The 22,410-nt window shown below is 44.3% G+C and overlaps 1 protein-coding gene across 3 annotated transcripts in view; it reads right to left on the reverse strand.

Moving 5' to 3' along the window:
- Nucleotides 1-1,873: 1,873 nt before the first annotated feature.
- minpp1 (multiple inositol-polyphosphate phosphatase 1) overlaps nucleotides 1,874-22,410 on the reverse strand; it is a 40,391-nt gene continuing 19,854 nt past the window's right edge. For all 3 annotated transcript variants that reach the window (XM_031905308.1, XM_031905309.1, XM_002935426.5), the window contains one exon: nucleotides 1,874-3,257. In XM_031905308.1, coding sequence (XP_031761168.1) covers nucleotides 2,858-3,257 — 400 coding nt within the window. In that variant the 3' untranslated portion in view covers nucleotides 1,874-2,857. The remainder of the gene's footprint in view (nucleotides 3,258-22,410) is intronic.

A 22,410-nucleotide genomic window follows, 5' to 3' on the forward strand; every position in this document is an offset into this window, starting at 1 on the left:
AAGGAAAACTATACCCCCAGAATGAATACGTAACCAACACATTTTTACATCCTTTCCCTTGAGCCGCCATTTAGTGATGGGCTGTGTGCTCCCTCAGAGATCAGCTGACAGGAAGTGATGCAGCTCTAACTGTAACAGGAAGTAGTGTGGGAGTAAAAGGCAGAACTCTGCCCATTCATTGGCTGATGGGGCCTAGCATGTATGTGTGCCTTGGCTTGTTTGTGTGCACTGTGACTCCTATGATCCCAGGAGGCGGGACTTAGTAGTTAAAATGGCAGTTTCCTATTTAGGATTACCCAATGGCACATACTGCTAAAAAGGTATATTTATATGAAAATGGTTTATTTAGATGAAGCAGGGTTTTACATATGAGCTGTTTATACAATATATTTTTATATACATTGTTGGGGGTATAGTTTTCCTTTAATCTGCCACTGGTCAATTCAGTGCATATTTAATACTGAAATCTAAATGCAGTTCTAGAGGGTTACAAATGGTTGTGCGTCAGTGCCAGCCTACGCCCGTGGAGCCGGTGTCCCAAACAATAATGCCTTCACGCGGCCACACCCTTGGTCTGTGCCTGGACCAGTCGTGTCAGGGATAAAACTCCCAGCGCTTCACTGGCAGTCCAACGGGAGTTGCTGGGATGTTGGATGGAAACCCGCAAAGGAATGCTGATAATTGGGCGCAAGGGTAAGTGCTGCCTGGCTATTCGCTGAATTGTGAATTTGTGCTTTGATTGTTCTTCACATAGAGGTATATTTAATCATGCCCGGCTCAGGTCAGAGAGCCTTTTTATTCTGAAACAATTACATTTATTTACTATACAAAGACTCGCTTTGGTCAGTAACAAGGAACCCAGTGCTGGATTTTATTGTTGTCGCTACATTGCTTTATCCTTCAATATAAATAAATACGAGGTCACTTAGTTGAAACTTCAAATACACACAATATAGAGCGCATAAGGAATACAGCAAGCACCAGGATCATTTACTAACATTGCCCAAGAGCAACCAATCAGAGACCCGCTTTTATTATTTTACCTGCAGAGGACTGTTTAAAGCTAACTGCTGATTGGTTGCTGTGAAAATTGCTTGGATTTCAACTTATTGGGAAGACTTGTTTGTAAATAAGTCCCACTTTGTTCAGTCTCTGCACTCCTTATACCACTTCTTTTCATAGCAGTGCCCTTACCTACTATTGTGTCAGTGTATAGTGTAAATGATCAGTTCAGGTGTATAAAGCCAACTCTGAGTGTGTTTCAATAGGTGCCATAGTGTGGGAGCAGTGCTGTATAGAGAGACCCTAGCACAGATTTGGGTTACAAATGATTGTATGTCAGTGACAGTAAATGGCTGAGTGGTTAGATACATGTCAAGGTCTAAAACAATGACCAACCTACCCCCACAGCCAAACAATAGGAGTCTAGGGGGGTATATTTATCATATATGCTGTGTAAAAAGTGGAGTGAAGCATTACCTGTGAAGTTGCCCAGGGCAACCAATCAGCAATTAGAGTTCAACACCAAATTAAAGCATCTGATTGGCTGCTATGTGCAACATCACCGGTAATTTTTTACTCCACTTTTTACAGAACATGATAAATATACCCCAATGTGTGGGATTAAATTAGGATCCTATAGTTCAGTCAATGATCCATTGGAATATGCACAGCCAGTTCCGACTCCTAACCCACCTGTACCACCACTTTGGTTTGTTAGCAGACTTTCCATAGCATTGACTTAGTGAAGTCTGTGCATTAGAAGTCCCTGTTGGTTCTGTTTATCTGCAGTCACAAGGATAGGGTTCTAGAGAGGCAACAGGCCGGGGTATGATGTAACGGCTGTGAAACGCATATACCATATATATATATATATATAACTGGGATTCCAGTGCAATGTAGGTGCAACCTCACAGAAAACAATGGAAAGGGTTGGTCGGTGTCTGACTTGCAACTATTAAACACCATTAAGTCAGAATGAGCTGAGAGTGTGACTAAACACTAACGCTGAACTGACCCAGTTGCACAGTTATCCACAGCAGCCAATAAGCAATAGGTAACTGTTGTAAACTTGCCTATTGTTGCCTGGGTGCCACCTAGAATATGGTTTGGTTTGGTTCTTTTACTGCCAACTTAAATCTTTTAAAGAGAAAGTAAACCTTTTTAAATCTTTAAAATTACTCAGTGCAGCTCCCAGAATAACATTCCTTTCTCCCTGCATCCATGTTTATTTTGTTTCTCAATTCCAGCTCTTTTTGTTACTTCCTTGTTCAGCGTGAAGCTCCGCCCCATTTGCCCTCTGATAACTCCTTTCCTCTCTGACCATGATGATCTTAAAAAGGTGCCTACTGTGCATCCCTGATTGATTTTAATTGGAGCAAAGGCAGTGAGCATGCCCAATAGGCACCTATTTGAGGTCTCCATAGATGGAGAGAGGAGGAGGGATCAGAAAGCAAAAGGGGTGGTGCTTCTTGGTAGACAAGGAAGTAGCTTAGATAACTGCAGTTCAGCTGCTTTTAATAGAGAAACAAAATAAATCTGCATGCAGACATAATTCTACTTTATAGCAAGAAATAATAGCGGCTATGTTCTTTATAAAATTAATATAAATCACTTTAAATTACCCTTTTTTTGAATAATATCTTAAATGGATTACCAGATAAATCTCTATTATTTAAGGGAAGCATGGGTAACTTGTGGCACCTCCAGCCGTTGCTTGGCTACAACAATCATGGTTACAAGGAGTTGAAGTTTGAGAAACATCTAGAGGAACCAATGGCTGCCCAGCTCCAATATGGAAACTCAGGCACATTACTGCACTGGGGTCTTGTTCCGCCCCCGCTCACGGTTTGATTATTTAAAGCTCATCCTCCGAGGAGCGGTTGGCTTTCACTATTGCACATTCCTTAGCGATCTGGCAGCCATCCAGGAGGTGGCCATACTGCTCCTTCATCTCGTCAAAGAGGCAGAGTGAATTGTGGGAATGTGGGAAGTGAAGGAGCTGTTCGTTGAGCAGCAGTTGTACCTGGTACCTCTCTCTGGGGGTCTCGGCCATGTCGCACCGGTGCAGCACAAAGGCCAGGTTGGAGGCGTACGGTACGATGTGGCCACTGCGGAACTTACGCTCACTCTGGCTAATGAAGTTCTCTGCCGTCAGGGGAGTCTCGTCCTTAAACAGGCCCAAGAGAGCGAGCAGCGGCAAGAGGGTCTCGGCATGGCCAAACTGCATGACCACTGGCATGGAGACCTGCTGGGAGCTGGAACATAGACAGAAACATTGGAGTCATTGTTGGGATAGACTGAGTACACACTCACTTGTGCGGTAGCCCACGGCAGCCAATCATCTTTTGGTTTCTCATTGTATCAACGAACCCAACTTGTGCCTGGGGCAATGAATTCTACATTCACTATAAATGGGGGCTTGTTACTGCTATACACTACGCAGGGGGGCACTAACATTAATTACACAAAATGTTTATATATTTTAGCAATTGCTGATGTGACAGTAAACAAATATTTCCCTTTTTTCTCAGTTACGTAGAAGTGTAATTTGCTCAATTAGTTGTTCATGTTCCATCCCGGCACATATAATAAAGAGCAAACAAACAGATCCCCAGTTGCTTAAGGGCAAATGCTGCCGTGCCGGGGTTCCATTATTCTTTGCCAGGGATCTGTTTGCACTCACTACTTGCACTTATTACCTTTATGTTCTCTATTTACTCTCCGGTCCATATTTAACCATTTACTAACTTGGCACATAGTCACTGAGAAATTCATTAAATTCAACTTACAGAATTTTCCATGCCGATTGAATGAATTAGGTACTTTGTGTTCAGTCGGTTCAGCCCTCTTTTTCTGGTTCATTGTACCAGCAACGCAATGGAAAATTCGGATTTGGAGAATAATATATATTGTATACAATGTGTTCATTTTAGACAGCTCAGTCTCACTCACAAGAGTCATTGGTTTGAATTCACTTTGTTCTCTAATGGCAGTGACTCCGGGCAACGTGGGAACTGCTCCCTATTCTTATGAACGGCAAATGCATGTTTTAACAGTTCTGAGTCATGGATTTGAAAGGATTGGGATTAATATAACCATTATATAGTGGAATGTTTACTGGCAAATATATATGGAATCTGATTCCCCTATGACTATGGCTGGTATACCATAATGGCCAACTTCTGGTTGATCACAGCCCAAATCATAACAGAACATGCCCTCTCTAGGTCATTATCCCAGTCATTTAGCTACTAGAGAAAGGTATGGGAAGTGCTGAAATTGGCCAGATATTGATCGGGCAGGTTTAAAAATCTAGTCGGATCGGGGACTGTTTCGGCTCGTTGATGCAGTCCCCGGACCGACTTTTCCTATACCCGTCGTTATAATAGGAACAACCCAGACCATTATGTATCAACCTTTACCATTGGCATTCAGACATGTAGAGCTTTCCTGGCATCTTATCTGCCTAATTCAGACCTTTACCAGATGGTGAAATGCCATTTATGACGCCAAAGGACAACGTTTGCTCCAGAGTCCAATGGCAGTGCGCTTTACACTGTTCCAGCCAATGTTTGCCATTAGACACGGTTATGTTAGGTGACGCGCCCTACAAATAGTTCTTGTGCTTCTCTGCAGGATATGTTCTACCTAAGGAAATGTCATTTTACACAGTGCCTGGGCACCTTGGGCCACATACTGTATCCTCCTACAGGCCAGTCATAAACAGAACACACATGACATTTTCGCAAATCGTTCTGTGACTATTCTCTTCCTCTTGTAAATGTCTTATGGAAACAAGTTTAATGTGCCTTTATTCTCCTCATAGCCTGTACAGAGGAATATCATGAAGCTGTAGGTATTCTCTATGCTGAGAACAATTCAGCAAAACATCACCGACAATAAGTCCACTTTGTACAGAGAGGTACCATAATGGGTATTCCCCAGTACTGAGCACAGTTCATTAGAGAGATCTCAAGGTACGGTGGCCATACACAGCCAGATTTAAGATGCTTATTTGGGTCCTTCAGACTGATTCGGCAGCCTATCTGCCTGTGTATGGGGACCCTCGATACCCCAACCTGACCAATATCTGGCCTAAAATTGGCAGATGTTGTTTGGGCCCCATCCCTGTCAGATCGGGGACCACCTTGGCTCATGGGCCCTATTCCCTTAGGTGGCCATATCGGTGGAAAGATCCGCTCTTTAGCAACCTCGCCAAACAAATGGGTCTTTTTAGTGTATGGCTGCCTTTAGAAAGAGGTGATCCAAACAAGGTGGATACAGGCAGCAATAAAACTATGTGTATAAGGGAAAGAGAAGAAAGCGCTTTCCTTCAGTAGATAAGCTTATTAGCTGAATTTATATGAATGCAGATATGTAGGAAAGAGAGATAAAACCTTCCTGGAACACAAACCGCCCTTCCCTGAATGTTATCAGCGCAGAGAGTTAAAGGAAGCCCTTAGGTAACAAGGAAAGGTCGTCGATCAACCACCCTGCTGGGGTCACTGAGGGGAATGCAAGAAAATGTATAAAGAAGTAGTGAGATATAGCTCTTTACAGTAAGTAGAATAAAAATGGCCAAGATTTGCTATAGTGTCACTTTTGAATTGAATGACAAGCCCTACAAGCCTAACACAGAAAGCATAACGTACAGAATGAGGCCTTATGGGAGGCTAATTTGACTTATGGCATTTATACACAGCCAAAGCGCTCACAGGTGTACATCCCATGTTCCCAGGGGCAGGGCCGGACTACATTTCAGGATGCCCCGGGCATAGTGCCCCTTTAAATAGATCACTGCACTGTGTGGTATTAATTAGGAAATATTACACCCTAGTGTTTATGCTCCGGGTCTTTGTACTTTGCACCTTGCTTTACATGTTGTAAATGACTCTTAAGGTGGCCATACAGGGTCCTTTACACCGATTCGGCAGCTTATCGGCCCATGTAGGGACACTAACGACGGGCCTGCCCGACCGATATCTGGCCTGAAGTCGAGCAGATATCGATCGGGCAGGTTAAAAAATTTAGTCGGATCGGGGACCGTGATGACACATGGAGCTACTAGTAGCAGCTACTTTTTCACGGTTACTAAATGCCAGAAAATCCCCTGCCATAGACAATACTGAGAATTGCCTCTGCTAAAACACACGTAGAGACAGTTATCAGTAAATGATCAGCATTGTCTATTTTAGTAGCTGTGACAAGTAGCTGCTACTAGTAGCTCCGTGTGTCTTCACCCTAAAGGTCCCCATACACAGGCTGATTGTAGCTGGCGATAACGGTCCCTTAGACCAGTTCAGCAGCTTATCGGCCCGTGTAGGGGCAGGAACGAGGGGCATGCCCGACTTATATCTGGCCTGAAATTGGACAGATATCGATCGGGCAGATTAAAAGATTTAGTCGGATCGGGGGCCCGCATTGGCTTGCCCATTGCTGCCGTTATAATTCGATCGTTTGGCCCTGGGGCCAAATTAGCCTACATTTGCCCGATATTGCCCACCCTTAGGTGGGGATATCGGGAGAAGATCTGCTCGCTTGCCGACCTCGCCAAACGAGCAGATCTTAACGTGTATGGCCACCTTAAGAGACACATACAGTTAAGGTAGATTTGTTTGGAAGTGGGCCTTTCCATTCCTTTTACGCACATACTTGCACTGCCCCCCATTTTAATCAATCTGAAATGTAGGCAGTTGCTATTGGCTTTAGGCTGTGTTATTGATCTTTTCCTTTTTTTACATATATTGATTATAGAAATCTAAATAACGTCCGATCTATTTTTCTAGTTGACACGTGTGAACCCAATGTTTAAAGGTCCCAGGAAACAAATAAGCTTTTTTTTTTTTTTTTTAAACCCAAAGGCAATAGGTGAACAGAGAAATCTAACAGAGTGCCAGCAGGGAATATGTTGCATATTTTACAATGTTTTTTCCCATTTTCTTTGTAAAATGTTTTGGCCACTAATGCCACTGTATGCTGTCACTGTCTAGGTGGGATATTGCTGACTGGCAGGCAGGCCCAACTGGGAAAAAGATAAGAGCTAAAACAACTGTAGCAATAACTAATAGCATTCCAGAAGCCAGAGTTGCTGTTTTTATGGTTTTAAGCTTCTAATCTTTGACCAGAGTTAAATGTGGTGCATTATTGTTCTGCAGAAGGAGAAGGTCACTAGAGGTACCTGGGGACACCTGGGTAACCCAACCAAGGCGTGAAGCATTGCTTTCTATAGTAAAGGGAACGTCAACAAAAGATGAATGACGTAGAGCAAGGTGGCTTCCAGACTTGTTCATATTCTGGCAATGCACCATTCATGTTACTGCCCCAGCGGACCAAGAGACATTGTCATGGTTCCCTATCAGATTAACATGTTCGTTTCCACATCACCTCGCATCATTTCCGGTGTTTGTTGTGTGCAACCTATTCTTTCGGCCCAAGTGAACTGCAGGGATTGATGCACGGCCCAAAGGGAACCCTGAAGGTACCTCCTGATCCGAAGGTAGTGGTAGCTTCAGGGTTCCCCTGTGTCAATAGCTGCAGCAGTGCTTAATTCAGAGCAAGGACAAAAGGGGGTGGGGCAGTGACATGAAAGGGGGCTGGATAATGATACACAGGGGCGTGGCTATGACACATGACAGACAGAGGGAAGGATGTAGAGCAGCGGTTCTCACCCTGTGGGTCGGGACCCCTTTGGGGGTGGAACGACTCTTTCACAGGGGTCGCCTAAGACCATCGGAAAACACATATTTCCGATGGTCTTAGGAATAATTTTATGGTTGGGGGTCACCACAACATGAGGAACTGTATTAAAGGGTCACGGCATTAGGAAGGATGAGAACCACTGATGTAGAGTGATCGGGAAGAGAAAAATGTAAGTGTGGGATGGATTGGGGGCAGATCAGGAGCTTAATACAAAGGTATTACAAATATTACTGGTAAATCTGTAATACTGGCCCCGGCCTTGGCGGGTATATTACTGGCTAGGTACCGGCGGGTATATTACTGGCTAGACTGGTAAAATTCCAGTTGGATGGCAACCCTATTCAGAATGGAAGGCAGTATGGAAGAACTGAATAGCACCAAGCACAACTATATGGGAGTTCAAGGAGCGCATTTTGAGGCCAATACCATTAATAAAAGTGGTTTAATATGCAACTGTCTGCAGGGAAACAACAGCGACTGCAACTGCAGACGTACATGAGCTCTAAAGTTGTTCAAAACCATGAATAATGGTCACGTGAGACTACGGCGGAACTTTTTGTTGTTAATTCCAAAAGAAATTCTTGGAGTGAGGCCAACGCAGCTCATCTTACAAAGCCCACTGAACCAACAATGGTGGGTGTAGCCTCATACAAAGAAGCTGCTGAACTTAGAAAAGAAGGGGAAGTGAGTGAATAACTCCCAATATCAATATATTTCAGAATTTCACCCTTCAACAATATTATATGAAGCACAAAGCCAACTCAAAAAAAAACAGAAGATCTATGTCCAGGCCAGTCCCAGTTGAAACCAAGTTCTTACATAAACATGTTTATAGACCAATCCTTTTCACGCCCTTCAACTACATAATTGCAGGGTGATTAGACTTTTACTTCATTTTCGTGGACCCCTAAAATCTAAGCTCCCATTGTCCACAATGCGTAATGTGTTTATTGTTATCTTGTTGCTAAGAAATATTGATTGAGCACAACGGGCTAATATTTAGCTCATAATCGCACGTGCAATTCATTTTTCTGGTTGACACTTAGAACCCAATGACACCTTCTAGGTATATACGTGTTTATACTCCAGTGTAAGGTAACAATGCTATAAAAATGTCTTTTACATATACCCCATTTGGAACCCCGAGACTACACAGATGGTACTAAAATAAGGCTGAATTTTGGGAATAAGTGTGTGAGAGCCAGGAAAGGTATGATGCAGGGTAGGTAGGTTATTACAGAGCAAACACGTGCAATTCATTACATTAAGCATCTCCATTTCTAGCCATCCAGATACACAAGCACCCCCAGTATCCACAATGTACCTCCATATTAGTTGTGGGGCATTCTGTAGACCAGGGGTCCCCAACCTTTCTTACTCGTGAACCACAGTCAAATGTAAAAAGACTTGGAGAGCAACACAAGCACCATAAAAGTTCATGGAGGAGCCAAATAAGGGCTGTGATTGGCTATTAGGCAGCCTCTATGCACCCTATCAGCTTACAGGGGCTTTATTTGGTAGGAAATCTTGTTTTTATTCAACCAAAACTTGCCCCCAAGTCAGGAATTCAAAAATAACTCCCTGGTTTGGGGGCACTGAGAGCAACATCCAAGGGGTTGGGGAGCAACATGTTACCCCCAAGCCACTGGTTGGGGATCACTGCTGTAGACCAAGTGAAGGGTTTGTAAGAAAGTGGATGGGCTTGGTATAGAATGGGGAGGTGCTTGGGTGTAGCTGGGTGTGGCCATGGCAGACCAGTTCATTGCACAGAATGTACAGATGGGAAGAAGTTAAGTAGGAATAACTGTAAAACCATTTATCACAAATCATTGCAGAGCTGTGGAGTCAGATTTTGGGCACCAGTCGGAGTCGAAGGCTTTATGTACCAACTCCACAGTCCTAACTCTTTGTAATCATCCTTCAGCCAGTTCTCTATCCAAGTAGAGGTATGGGATCCGTTATCTGGAAACCTGGTATCCAGAAAGTTCTGAATTATGGAACGGCCATCTCCCATAGACTCCATTATAAGCACTATTCTATTTTTTAAAAATTATTTCCTTGTATTTGATTTCAACTAAGATATAATTAGTCTTTACTGGAAGCAAAACAATTTTATTGGGTTTAAGTAAAGTTGAAATGATTTTTATTAGACTTAAGGTATGGAGATCTATATTACGGAAAGACCCCTTATCTCGAAAACCCCAGGTCCCGAGCATTCTGGCTAACAGGTTCCATACCTGTACATATATTATGTTCCAGACCAGTGGGGAGAGAAAGGATCAGAATGGATCTGTCAGGCTGACCAACAAAATTTGGAATAGGGCCGATTACGTACCCAGAACAAATATAATAAATAACTTTAGAATTTAGAGCTTCCATGTGAGCCAGCCCGTTAATAAGCAGCAATGTCAAGCCAGGACAGGAATGAGCAGTCTATAAAAGTATAAAAAATGCTTAATAACACACAGTAAAACTGATGGCCAACCAGGTGAGAGCCACCACCAAGCAACATTCTGGAACAGAGCTACGCCCGCCATGCCTATAAACCATAACAGGGTTTGTCTGTGCCACTTGTCTACCTCCACATCATCGCTTTTCGGCAGTGCTGCCCTTTGACAGAGGCCCAACCAAATGCATTTTTGGCCTTATTTAGGAAATGTGATAAAATGTTCTTTTTTTTAAGCCGGAGAATTTTAATTTATAGCTGCATAATATTTTAGTAATGCACACTGTAGTTACTTGGAATACTCTCTAGCAGGGTTGTCCAACTGGAGGCCCATAGAGATTTTAAAAGCTCCCTGCGCCCCCAAAAATCTCCACAGACTTCTTTAAATGGCTTCAATGTTTTACAACCCACGGCTGTGAGTATGCCCTCCATGTCGGACTAATTCTGAGTGAGTTAATGAGATTAAGAAGCAAGCAATGGACAAAGCTTAGTAAGAAAGTGCTTTGGGGACGAAGTCTGAGCATTTACGTCTTTGTGAGCGTTACCCAAAGGGTTCCAGTTCATTAGCCAGTAGACATGTACGGAATGAACCAAACAGCGAACCTTGATATCCACCTTCTTATGATTCTTTGCTTACTGTCTCTCTAATTTGCTTGGCTTTTCAGTTTTATTGAGCGCTGAGCAGATCAGGCTGAATGCCAAGCACTATTGTGATATTCAGTTACAATTTGTTCCCCCCTAGATATCTAGAACCCCTTAGGGAGAGGGGCAGCTTCTGTCTCGCTTTTAGTGTTGGCATAGATGTTGGCTGTTCTCTAAACAAAGACCAAAGGTCCCCATACACGGGCCGATAGTAGCTGCCGATATTGGTCCCTTGGACCGATTCTGCAGCTAATCGGCCCGTGTATGGGCACTACCGACAGGCCTGCTGAACCGATATCTGGCCTGAAATCGGCCAGATCTCGATCGGACAGGTTAGAAAACCTAGTCGGATCGGGAACTGCATTGGCTCGTTGATGCTGTCCCCGGACCGACTTTTCCTATACCTGCCGTTATAATTCGATCGTTTGGCTCCAGGCCCCTGGGTTCTCCCGGTATTGCCTACCCGTAGGTGGGGATATTGGGAGAAGATTCGCTCGCTTGGCGACACTGCCAAACAAGTGGATCTTATGGTGTATGGGGACCTTTTAAGGGGCTGATGGCTATACCTCAGTTTCCCTTCCGTGGAGAAACTAGATGATGCCCCTTCATTTCGCTATCTGCCCACTTCATCCAGTCCTTGAAGAACACAAACAATCTCACAACTTGTAAAAACGTCTTTGTAGTTAGTGCAGGTCAATCTATATCAGACCCTAACCCACCCGCTTCTTATCTACATTTGACCCTAACCCACCCGCTTCTTATCTACATATGACCCTAACCCACCAAGCTTTTACCAAGGCGCATGGTAAAGTTTAGCCTGAACCCACCCACAAAAGTTGTGTAGCTGACCCAGCAGGCCGGGCTGTTCCAGCAATGTAAGGTATGGAACAAGGGAGCAGAAGCGCACAGGCTACTCATTTCAGCACCCTCCTAAATACAACCCAAACAATCAGCCAATAAATACAATGTACTTCCTTCCTGGGAATAAAACAGCAGCCTTTTTATGGTATATGGCTAGGGTTTATTATTATTTTTGCAAAAAAAAAACATTATTCCCAAGTATATCATGGGCAGGCCCGGACTGGCAATCTGTAGGTTCAGGCAAATGCCATATACACTATTTATTGGGCTGGGGGGGTGGTCTGTTTTGGCCTCTGGGTACTTGATATGTCAGAGTCTATTTTATATTCAAGTCTGGTTCCGATCATGGGTTCCCTGACTGTTCATTAACTTCCACTCTCAATTTAAGTCTCTTGAACATTCAATATTTACAACAAACAAGTATTTGTTTCTGCAGGGAAACCAGAGTTGTGGATTAAAGGGGAAATATTACAATTAACTTGAAAGAAACATAGCTATTTGGTGACTGTATGCAAACAGCTGTTTACTTTCCTTGTGCTTTTTTTAAATTGTATTTTAAATACAATTTCATAGCCAAGATAGGCCCTGGCTCAATTACTTTCAATTTCTAACTTCCTGTCTCACTTCCTGGTTCGGCCAAGTCAATGGGACTCATTTATCAACCCTCGGCAAATTTGACCGTGGGCAGTAACCAATGGCAACCAATCGGTAATTAGCTTTTTTCAGCTAGCTGCAGGTAGAACAATAAATGCAACAATTTGATTGGTTGCTAAGGGTTACTGGCCATGGGCAATTTTGCCCAGTGTTGATAAATGACCCCCACTGTTTGAGGAGGGCTAGGTCTAGGGGTCCAATTGTGCTTTTTAATAGTAACAGGAAATATTTTTTTTAATGTAAAGAACTGGTGGAATACATTTTCAACACATGTCTTATTTATTGTACTCATGTCTAGCAATGCTGTATGTGAGTGTATACTACCCCTTTAAGTTGAGATGCCCCTCACCTTAAAAAAAACAGACATTCCTTTGTTGAAGGACCTGATTTCTGCCTCCGGGGTAAATGTCATTTTAGGGGAAAGGTCTGTCAAGGTCTAGTAACCCAGAGCAACCAATCAGATGTTTTTCTTTTGTTATTCCACCCGCACTATGGGTTAACAGCCCTGGAGTGAACTTTGCTTACATCCCTGCAGTCACCTTTGTACGAGCGCCGGTCTCTTGCTCCATTCCGCTGTCACTAGAGCGTTAGACTGAGTAGCAGTGAGGTTGTATGAGTTTGTATGAAAGCCTCTCTAGTAAAAGCTTTTTGTGAGTTCTGACGCTTGTAAACCTTAACCTATTTCTCTTAAACTTGTGTGCCCCCCAGGTAAAGGCGAGTGCACCTGTACTGTGACTCAGCAGTCACGCGCCCAGCACAATATCGCACATATATGTTACACAAGGTGAGTACAAGCAGAAATAGCACACACAACCGGGCTGCAATGTAAGGATAATCCCTCCGCCCATCAGCTATTGTATCAGCAGGTCATGGGCCCGTTTCTTTTAGATTGTAAGCTCTTTTGGGCAGGGCCCTCTTTACCTCTTGTATTGGTTACTGGTTGCTTTGTATGTAATTCTCTATGTCCAGTGTATAAACCCACATATTGTACAGCGCTGCGGAATATGTTGGCGCTTTATAAATAGTGGGACAGGGCTTATATAAGTTTGTACATGTTCCATGCAAGCAGCTTGTTAAGCCAATAACAGACTGAATGCTCTAAGCTTGGTCAGCCAATAACACATCAGTTATATGCAGTTGGTCAGCCAATAACACATCAGTTATATGCAGTTGGTCAGCCAATAACACATCAGTTACATGCAGTTGGTCAGCCAATAACACATCAGTTACATGCAGTTGGTCAGCCAATAACACATCAGTTATATGCAGTTGGTCAGCCAATAACACATCAGTTATATGCAGTTGGTCAGCCAATAACACATCAGTTACATGCAGTTGGTCAGCCAATAACACATCAGTTACATGCAGTTGGTCAGCCAATAACACATCAGTTATATGCAGTTGGTCAGCCAATAACACATCAGTTACATGCAGTTGGTCAGCCAATAACACATCAGTTACATGCAGTTGGTCAGCCAATAACACATCAGTTATATGCAGTTGGTCAGCCAATAACACATCAGTTACATGCAGTTGGTCAGCCAATAACACATCAGTTATATGCAGTTGGTCAGCCAATTACAGACTGAATTCAAAAGATCAGCCAATTACAGACTGAATGCATATGTGGCTTGTGTAGGCAACGATCGATTAGTGAGTGATTAATTATTATTTTTATATGACATTGCCACTTGTTTAGGTGCATAAGGTTTCTTCTACTTCTAGGCATGATCCGTGGCCCTTATCTAAATTACTAGTAATTGCTTAATAAACTAGGGAGATAGGAAAAGGCAAAGTCATAAGGCTGGGCAATTTCATTTGTATTCATAGCATTTAATAGGGCACTGATAAATTCAACCCTACAGTAGTAAATAAGCAGCAGCCTCCTTCAGAAATAGGCTCATTTAGTTCTTCCGCACCAAACAATAGGAATGTAGGTGTTGAGCATTTCCATATATATATATATGATTGCATACATGGAGCTAGGCAAATAATGTTGCAGCTTGATATAATAATATGACAATAATGATAGAATTTAATCAGCAGTGTGTGGCTGGGCTACAGCTTAGGGAGACATGGGGGAATCCTACATTTATATAAAGTGCAAATATTAAACCAATGACATTTCACTTGTTGTGAGAGGATGGAGGGTGTTGTATTTTATCCACAGGGTGGTAGGTTGGTAAATACAGGTATCAGTTTTATTTTCTACATCTTGCACTACGTTTGCCATATTGACCTATTGCCGCCATCTTAGCCTACTGACACCATCTTGCTCTACTGTTGCCATCTTGGCCTACTTGCAACACAGGGCTGGAACTAGGGGCAGGCAGAGAAGGCACCTGTCTAGGGCACAACGGTAGGGGACGCCAGGCAGGCACCTCTCCTCTACCGCCCCTGCTGCAACATTTTGTTCTACAGTCAGCATTTTGACCTGCTGACACCATCTTGCCTGCCCTACTGACACCATCTTGCCTGCCCTACTGACACCATCTTGCCTGCCCTACTGACACCATCTTGCCTGCCCTACTGACACCATCTTGCCTGCCCTATTGACACCATCTTGCCTGCCCTACTGACACCATCTTGCCTGCCCTACTGACACCATCTTGCCTGCCCTACTGACACCATCTTGCCTGCCCTACTTTTTCCATCATGGCCTACTGACACCATCTTGCCTGCCCTACTGTTGCCATCATGGCCTACTGACACCATCTTGCCAGCCCTACTGTTGCCATCATGACCTGCTGACACCATCTTGCCTATCCTACTGTTGCCATCATGACCTACTGACACCATCTTGCCTGCCCTACTGTTGCCATCATGACCTGCTGACACCATCTTGCCTGCCCTACTGTTGCCATCATGGCCTACTGACACCATCTTGCCTGCCCTACTGTTGCCATCATGACCTACTGACACCATCTTGCCTGCCCTACTGTTGCCATCATGACCTACTGACACCATCTTGCCTGCCCTACTGTTGCCATCATGACCTCCTGACACCATCTTGCCTGCCCTACTGTTGCCATCATGACCTCCTGACACCATCTTGCCTGCCCTCCTGTTGCCATCATGACCTACTGACACCATCTTGCCTGCCCTCCTGTTGCCATCATGACCTACTGACACCATCTTGCCTGCCCTACTGTTGCCATCATGACCTCCTGACACCATCTTGCCTGCCCTCCTGTTGCCATCATGACCTGCTGACACCATCTTGCCTGCCCTCCTGTTGCCATCATGACCTGCTGACACCATCTTGCCTGCCCTACTGTTGCCATCATGACCTGCTGACACCATCTTGCCTGCCCTCCTGTTGCCATCATGACCTGCTGACACCATCGTAGTAAAAGCTTTTCGTGAGTTCTGACGCTTGTAAACCTTAACCTATTTCTCTTAAACTTGTGTGCCCCCCAGGTAAAGGCGAGTGCACCTGTACTGTGACTCAGCAGTCACGCGCCCAGCACAATATAGCCCATATATGTTACACAAGGTGAATTACAAGCAGAAATAGCACACGCAACCGGGCTGCAATGAAAGGATAATCCCTCCGCCCATCAGCTATTGTATCAGCAGGTTATGGGCCCTTTTCTTTTAGATTGTAAGCTCTTTTAGGCAGGGCCCTTTGTATTGGATACTGGTTGCTTTCTTTTATGTAATTCTGTATGTCCAATGTATAAACCCATGTATTGTACAGCGCTGCAGAATATGTTGGAACTTTTTAAATACATGTTAAATACATGTACCCAGAGTACAGAGAGAGTGGGATGGGGCTTATATATGTTTGTACACGTTCAGCTTGTTCAGCCAATAACAGACTGAATGCACTAAGCTTGGCCAGCCAATAACACATCAGTTATATACAGTTGGTCAGCCAATAACACATCAGTTATATGCAGTTGGTCAGCCAATAACACATCAGTTATATGCAGTTGGTCAGCCAATAACACATCAGTTTTATGCAGTTGGTCAGCCAATAACACATCAGTTATATGCATTTGGTCAGCCAATTACAGACTGAATGCATTTGTGGCAATGATCGATTAGTTAGTGATTAATTATTATTTCTATATGACATTGCCACTTGTTTAGGTGCATGGGAAACACAGGTATCAGTTTTATTCTCTACATCTTGCACTACGTTTGCCATATTGACCTGTTGCCACCATCTTACCCTACTGACACCATCTTAGCCTACTGTTGCCATTTTGGCCAACTTGCAACACAGGGCTGGAACTAGGTAGGGGCAGGCAGAGAAGGCACCTGTCTAGGGCACAATTCTAGTGGCAGGTACCTCTCCTCTCCCGCCCCTGCTGCAACATCTTGTCCTACAGTCAGCATTTTGACCTACTGACACCATCTTGCCTGCCCTACTGTTGCCATCATGACCTACTGACACCATCTTGCCTATCCTACTGTTGCCATCATGACCTGCTGACACCATCTTGCCTGCCCTACTGTTGCCATCATGACCTGCTGACACCATTTTGCCTATCCTACTGTTGCCATCATGACCTGCTGACACCATCTTGCCTATCCTACTGTTGCCATCATGACCTGCTGACACCATCTTGCCTATCCTACTGTTGCCATCATGACCTGCTGACACCATCTTGCCTGCCCTACTGTTGCCATCATGACCTACTGACACCATCTTGCCTGCCCTACTGTTGCCATCATGACCTACTGACACCATCTTGCCTATCCTACTGTTGCCATCATGACCTGCTGACACCATCTTGCCTGCCCTACTGTTGCCATCATGACCTGCTGACACCATCTTGCCTGCCCTACTGTTGCCATCATGACCTGCTGACACCATCTTGCCTGCCCTACTGTTGCCATCAAGACCTACTGACACCATCTTGCCTATCCTACTGTTGCCATCATGACCTACTGACACTATCTTGCCTACAGCTTACCTACAGCTGATCTGCAGTATCTTATTAGGGCAGCTGGACCAATTCTCAATTTAATTCTGATGGGTCAATAAAGTGATATCAATACAAATACTTCTCTTAAATGTTGGGTCCTGCAAGTGTATTTATGCTTGTGGTGCATGTGAATTTACTCCCCAGTGTGTTCCGGTTGCACAAAATGAATAATAAGGAAACTAAATGGAATAAAATGAAATGTATTATGGATTCTGCTCCATAGTTGTGTGAGAGCTCAGGAAATCAGTCTCCCATTTCTCACCTGTTCTTGATGTCCCAGCTGTCATCTCAACCAGGAGAAATCCCGGGGCCCCAAACTGCTCAGTGACCTCGGAACAACTCACCTCTGTCAATGCCCAATTTCATTTCTCAGGCTAATGGCAACATTCCCAAATGGCAAGTCAGGATATATTAGATCATGTACCCAGTCTGCCAAGACATGACCTAGATCTCCTGTGAGCCACACCCACCCTCAGTCTCATTAAAGGCATTCTGTCATGGGAAAATATAGTTTTTTTCCCAAAAAGCAGCTGTTTATAGCGCTTCTTCTGCAGAATCCTGTACTGAAATCTGTTTTTTATAAGAGCTTGGTGAAACCTGGTGTGAGGCTAGACTTTTCTTACTTTTACAAGTGTCCCGGCTCTGATGATGAAACGTTAATTACCCTTTATTCTCTCTGCAGCTAAAATACAATGTGCAAAAACTGCCCCATGTGCCATTAGCCTCAGTTAGCTTGTATAGTAAAGGTGGCCATACACGGTGCGATCTGCTTATTTGGCAAGGTCGGCAAGAGAGCGTCTCCCGATATGACCAGCTACGGTGAGCGATATTGGGCTAATTCAAACGTTTGAGCCTAGGCCCCTGATCAAGATCTGGACTATTTTAGGTCAGATATCGTTGGGTAGGCCTGTCGGGGGTGCCCATACACAGGCAAATAAGCTGCTGAAACGGTCTGGAGGACCCAATTTGGCACCTGAAATCTGCCCGTGTATGGGCACCTATAGGGTGAAGACAGAGCTACTTAGTAGCAGCTACTTGTCACAGCTTCTAAACCCCAAAAATACCCTGCCATAGACAATACTGAGAATTGCCTCTGCTAAAACACACAGACAATTATCAGCAAATGTCTGTTTTAGTAGCCGTGACAAGTAGCGTCTTCACCCTAAGGCTGAGGACAGACGAACGTATATCCGCTTCTCTCAGCCATTAACTAGTCCATAACTAGTGCCCTCTAGTGGTCACATTAATAGGAAACTAGTAAAACACATTCTCAGATTCACCAAGCAAAGATTTGAACTGGGAAATGACTTGCAATGACTTGAACTGCCAACTTGGCACCTCCAGACTGAGGGCTACTGATTTCTTTAAAGGTTGCCCTATAGCCTCCTTTCCAACAGGAGCTCCATGAACAGGGCTGGTGTGGAACATATCTTCTTTATTCACTGCCATTTCTTGCACTACAAGAGTAAATTAAACCACCTCCACTTTAGCACTTCCAGTCCCACTTTTTGGTCGCTGTTTGCAGAAGAGAAGCTAGTAAAATAAATGATCTCTCCATAGTCCTCTATATACAGAGCTCGTCCTATCTCAAAGCGTAACATAGGCTGTAGCTTTAGGTTTGTTTATACAGAGCTCATTGTCTCTCTGGAAGCAAAATGTTCTATTGAGTTCAGGGAAGAACAGTTGCTCCCAGATGCCTTTCTTGTTTTGCACACACCTCTTTGCTTTGAGGGCCGGTCAGATACTGAGCTGAGATAATCTCCTATTTGTTTTCCTTGTGGCCTCCTCAGTTAAAGCAGCTTTTTCCCATGCTGTTCCACCCAATGTGCTTTTCTCCGCTGACTGCACTGTCTGTAAGTGCTGCAGTTTGGTTTCCGTGTGTTGTGATTGCTCTCTAATCCCCTTATTGTACATTATGTACATTATGGGACAGCACTGTGCATTCTCTGCTCTCCAGAACTGTAAACCATACTACAAACAGCATTCAGGCTCAGTAACCCTTATTATTGGCCTTGAAGAAGCAAAAAAAAAGAAAAGCATAGGTATTCTCCTGTACTAAGCACAATTCAGCAGGAACAGCCCCCTAAGTTTGCTCATAGCCTGTACAGAGAGATACCATAAAACTATGGCAGCATAGGGATTCCCCTGTACTAAGCACAATTCAGCAGGAACAGTCCCCTAAGTTTGCTCATAGCCTGTACAGAGAGATACCATAAAACTATGGAAGCATAGGGATTCCCCTGTACTAAGCACAATTCAGCAGGAACAACCCCCTAAGTTTGCTCATAGCCTGTACAGAGAGATACCATAAAACTATGGCAGCATAGGGATTCCCCTGTACTAAGCACAATTCAGCAGGAACAGCCCCCTAAGTTTGCTCATAGCCTGTACAGAGAGATACCATAAAACTATGGCAGCATAGGGATTCCCCTGTACTAAGCACAATTCAGCAGGAACAGCCCCCTAAGTTTGCTCATAGCCTGAACAGAGAGATACCATAAAACTATGGCAGCATAGGGATTCCCCTGTACTAAGCACAATTCAGCAGGAACAGCCCCCTAAGTTTGCTCATAGCCTGTACAGAGAGATACCATAAAACTATGGCACATAGGGATTCCCCTGTACTAAGCACAATTCAGCAGGAACAGCCCCCTAAGTTTGCTCATAGCCTGTACAGAGAGATACCATAAAACTATGGCAGCATAGGGATTCCCCTGTACTAAGCACAATTCAGCAGGAACAGCCCCCTGAGTTTGCTCATAGTTTGAACTACATGAAAGTGTAGCTATGGGTTTAGCACGGTCTTGGGTTTCTCCCAAATGTGTACACGTTGGCACCGTGGGACAAATGAGTAGCACCCTGCTGCCCCCTTGTGTTTCATTTCCAAATGTGCATTTCTATATTAATATTCAGCTGGAGAGGAAATGGTGACTTTATTTATAACAATAATTGGCAATATTATTATAATTATCCTTTATTTATGCAGTGCTGACATAGTGCTTTGCCGTGACTATGCATCTTTTGCACGAGTCCCTGCCCCAGGGAGCTTACAATCTAAGGTCCCTATCACATTCCCATCAGTCCCTGCCCCAGTGAGCTTGCAATCTAAGGTCCCTATCACATTCCCATCAGTCCCTGCCCCAGTGGAGCTTACAATCTAAGGTCCCTATCACATTCCCATCAGTCCCTGCCCCAGTGGAGCTTACAATCTAAGGTCCCTATGCCATTCCCATCAGTCCCTGCCCCAGTGAGCTTACAATCTAAGGTCCCTATCTCATTCCCATCAGTCCCTGCCCCAGTGGAGCTTACAATCTAAGGTCCCTATGCCATTCCCATCAGTCCCTGCCCCAGTGAGCTTACAATCTAAGGTCCCTATCACATTCCCATCAGCCCCTGCCCCAGTGAGCTTACAATCTAAGGTCCCTATCCCATTCCCATCAGTCCCTGCCCCAGTGAGCTTACAATCTAAGGTCCCTATCACATTCCCATCAGTTCCTGCCCCAGTGGAGCTTACAATCTAAGGTCCCTATCACATTCCCATCAGTCCCTGCCCCAGTGAGCTTACAATCTAAGGTCCCTATCACATTCCCATCAGTCCCTGCCCCAGTGAGCTTACAATCTAAGGTCCCTATCACATTCCCATCAGTCCCTGCCCCAGTGAGCTTACAATCTAAGGTCCCTATCACATTCCCATCAGTCCCTGCCCCAGTGAGCTTACAATCTAAGGTCCCTATCACATTCCCATCAGCCCCTGCCCCAGTGAGCTTACAATCTAAGGTCCCTATCCCATTCCCATCAGTCCCTGCCCCAGTGAGCTTACAATCTAAGGTCCCTATCACATTCCCATCAGTTCCTGCCCCAGTGGAGCTTACAATCTAAGGTCCCTATCACATTCCCATCAGTCCCTGCCCCAGTGAGCTTACAGTCTAAGGTCCCTATCCCATTCCCATCAGCCCCTGCCCCAGTGAGCTTACAATCTAAGGTCCCTATAACATTCCCATCAGTCCCTGCCCCAGTGAGCTTACAATCTAAGGTCCCTATCACATTCCCATCAGTCCCTGCCCCAGTGAGCTTACAATCTAAGGTCCCTATCACATTCCCATCAGCCCCTGCCCCAGTGGAGCTTACAATCTAAGGTCCCTATCACATTCCCATCAGTCCCTGCCCCAGTGAGCTTACAATCTAAGGTCCCTATCACATTCCCATCAGTCCCTGCCCCAGTGAGCTTACAATCTAAGGTCCCTGTCACATTCCCATCAGTCCCTGCCCCAGTGGAGCTTACAATCTAAGGTCCCTATCACATTCCCATCAGTCCCTGCCCCAGTGGAGCTTACAATCTAAGGTCCCTATCACATTCCCATCAGCCCCTGCCCCAGTGGAGCTTACAATCTAAGGTCCCTATCACATTCCCATCAGTCCCTGCCCCAGGGAGCTTACAATCTAAGGTCCCGATCATATTCCCACACACTAGGTGCAGCTTTATCAGGAGCCAATGAACCGTTATTTAATTACCCAACATGGGAAGAACATACACGCTGCGGCAGATAGAGCAAGGGCTGAACCTAGGATCAAAGCTAATAGTTGTGCTTAATAGTATACTACGTGTAAACACTTCAATAAAATAAATCATCAACAATGTAAATGCTGATGCAAAAGAGAACTACACTAATTAATCAATCAATCAATAACTCAAGTCAAATAATATCTCCATGGAACCATAAATATAAATGGCAGCTACTGTTTCCTATCACAATGAAATACATATGAGCAGTAGGTAGGCGCTCTTCCCATTTATACCCTATACACAGCTCTCCTGGTTAATCATAGCTACATGGGATGGGACCTGTTATCCAGAATGCTCGGGACCTGTGGTTTTCCAGATAAGGGGTCTTTCTGTAATTCATATCTCCATACCTTAAGTCTGCTAAAAATCATGTAAACATGAAATAAACCCAACAGGATTGTTTTGCCACCAATATGGATTTAGGGGATTGGAGATAACTATTACTGATGTTGCCCGTAACAACCAATCAGAACTTTGCTTTTGATTTCTAACTTATAGGTGACTGTTCAAACCTACTTGTTGATTGGTTGCTATGGGCAACATAACTGGTGATATTTATCTCTCATCTTAATAAACATGCCCCTTAGTTGGGATCAAGTACTAGC

The sequence above is a fragment of the Xenopus tropicalis genome, chromosome 7 (assembly GCF_000004195.4).
Source record: "Xenopus tropicalis strain Nigerian chromosome 7, UCB_Xtro_10.0, whole genome shotgun sequence".
Lineage (NCBI taxonomy): Eukaryota > Metazoa > Chordata > Amphibia > Anura > Pipidae > Xenopus > Xenopus tropicalis.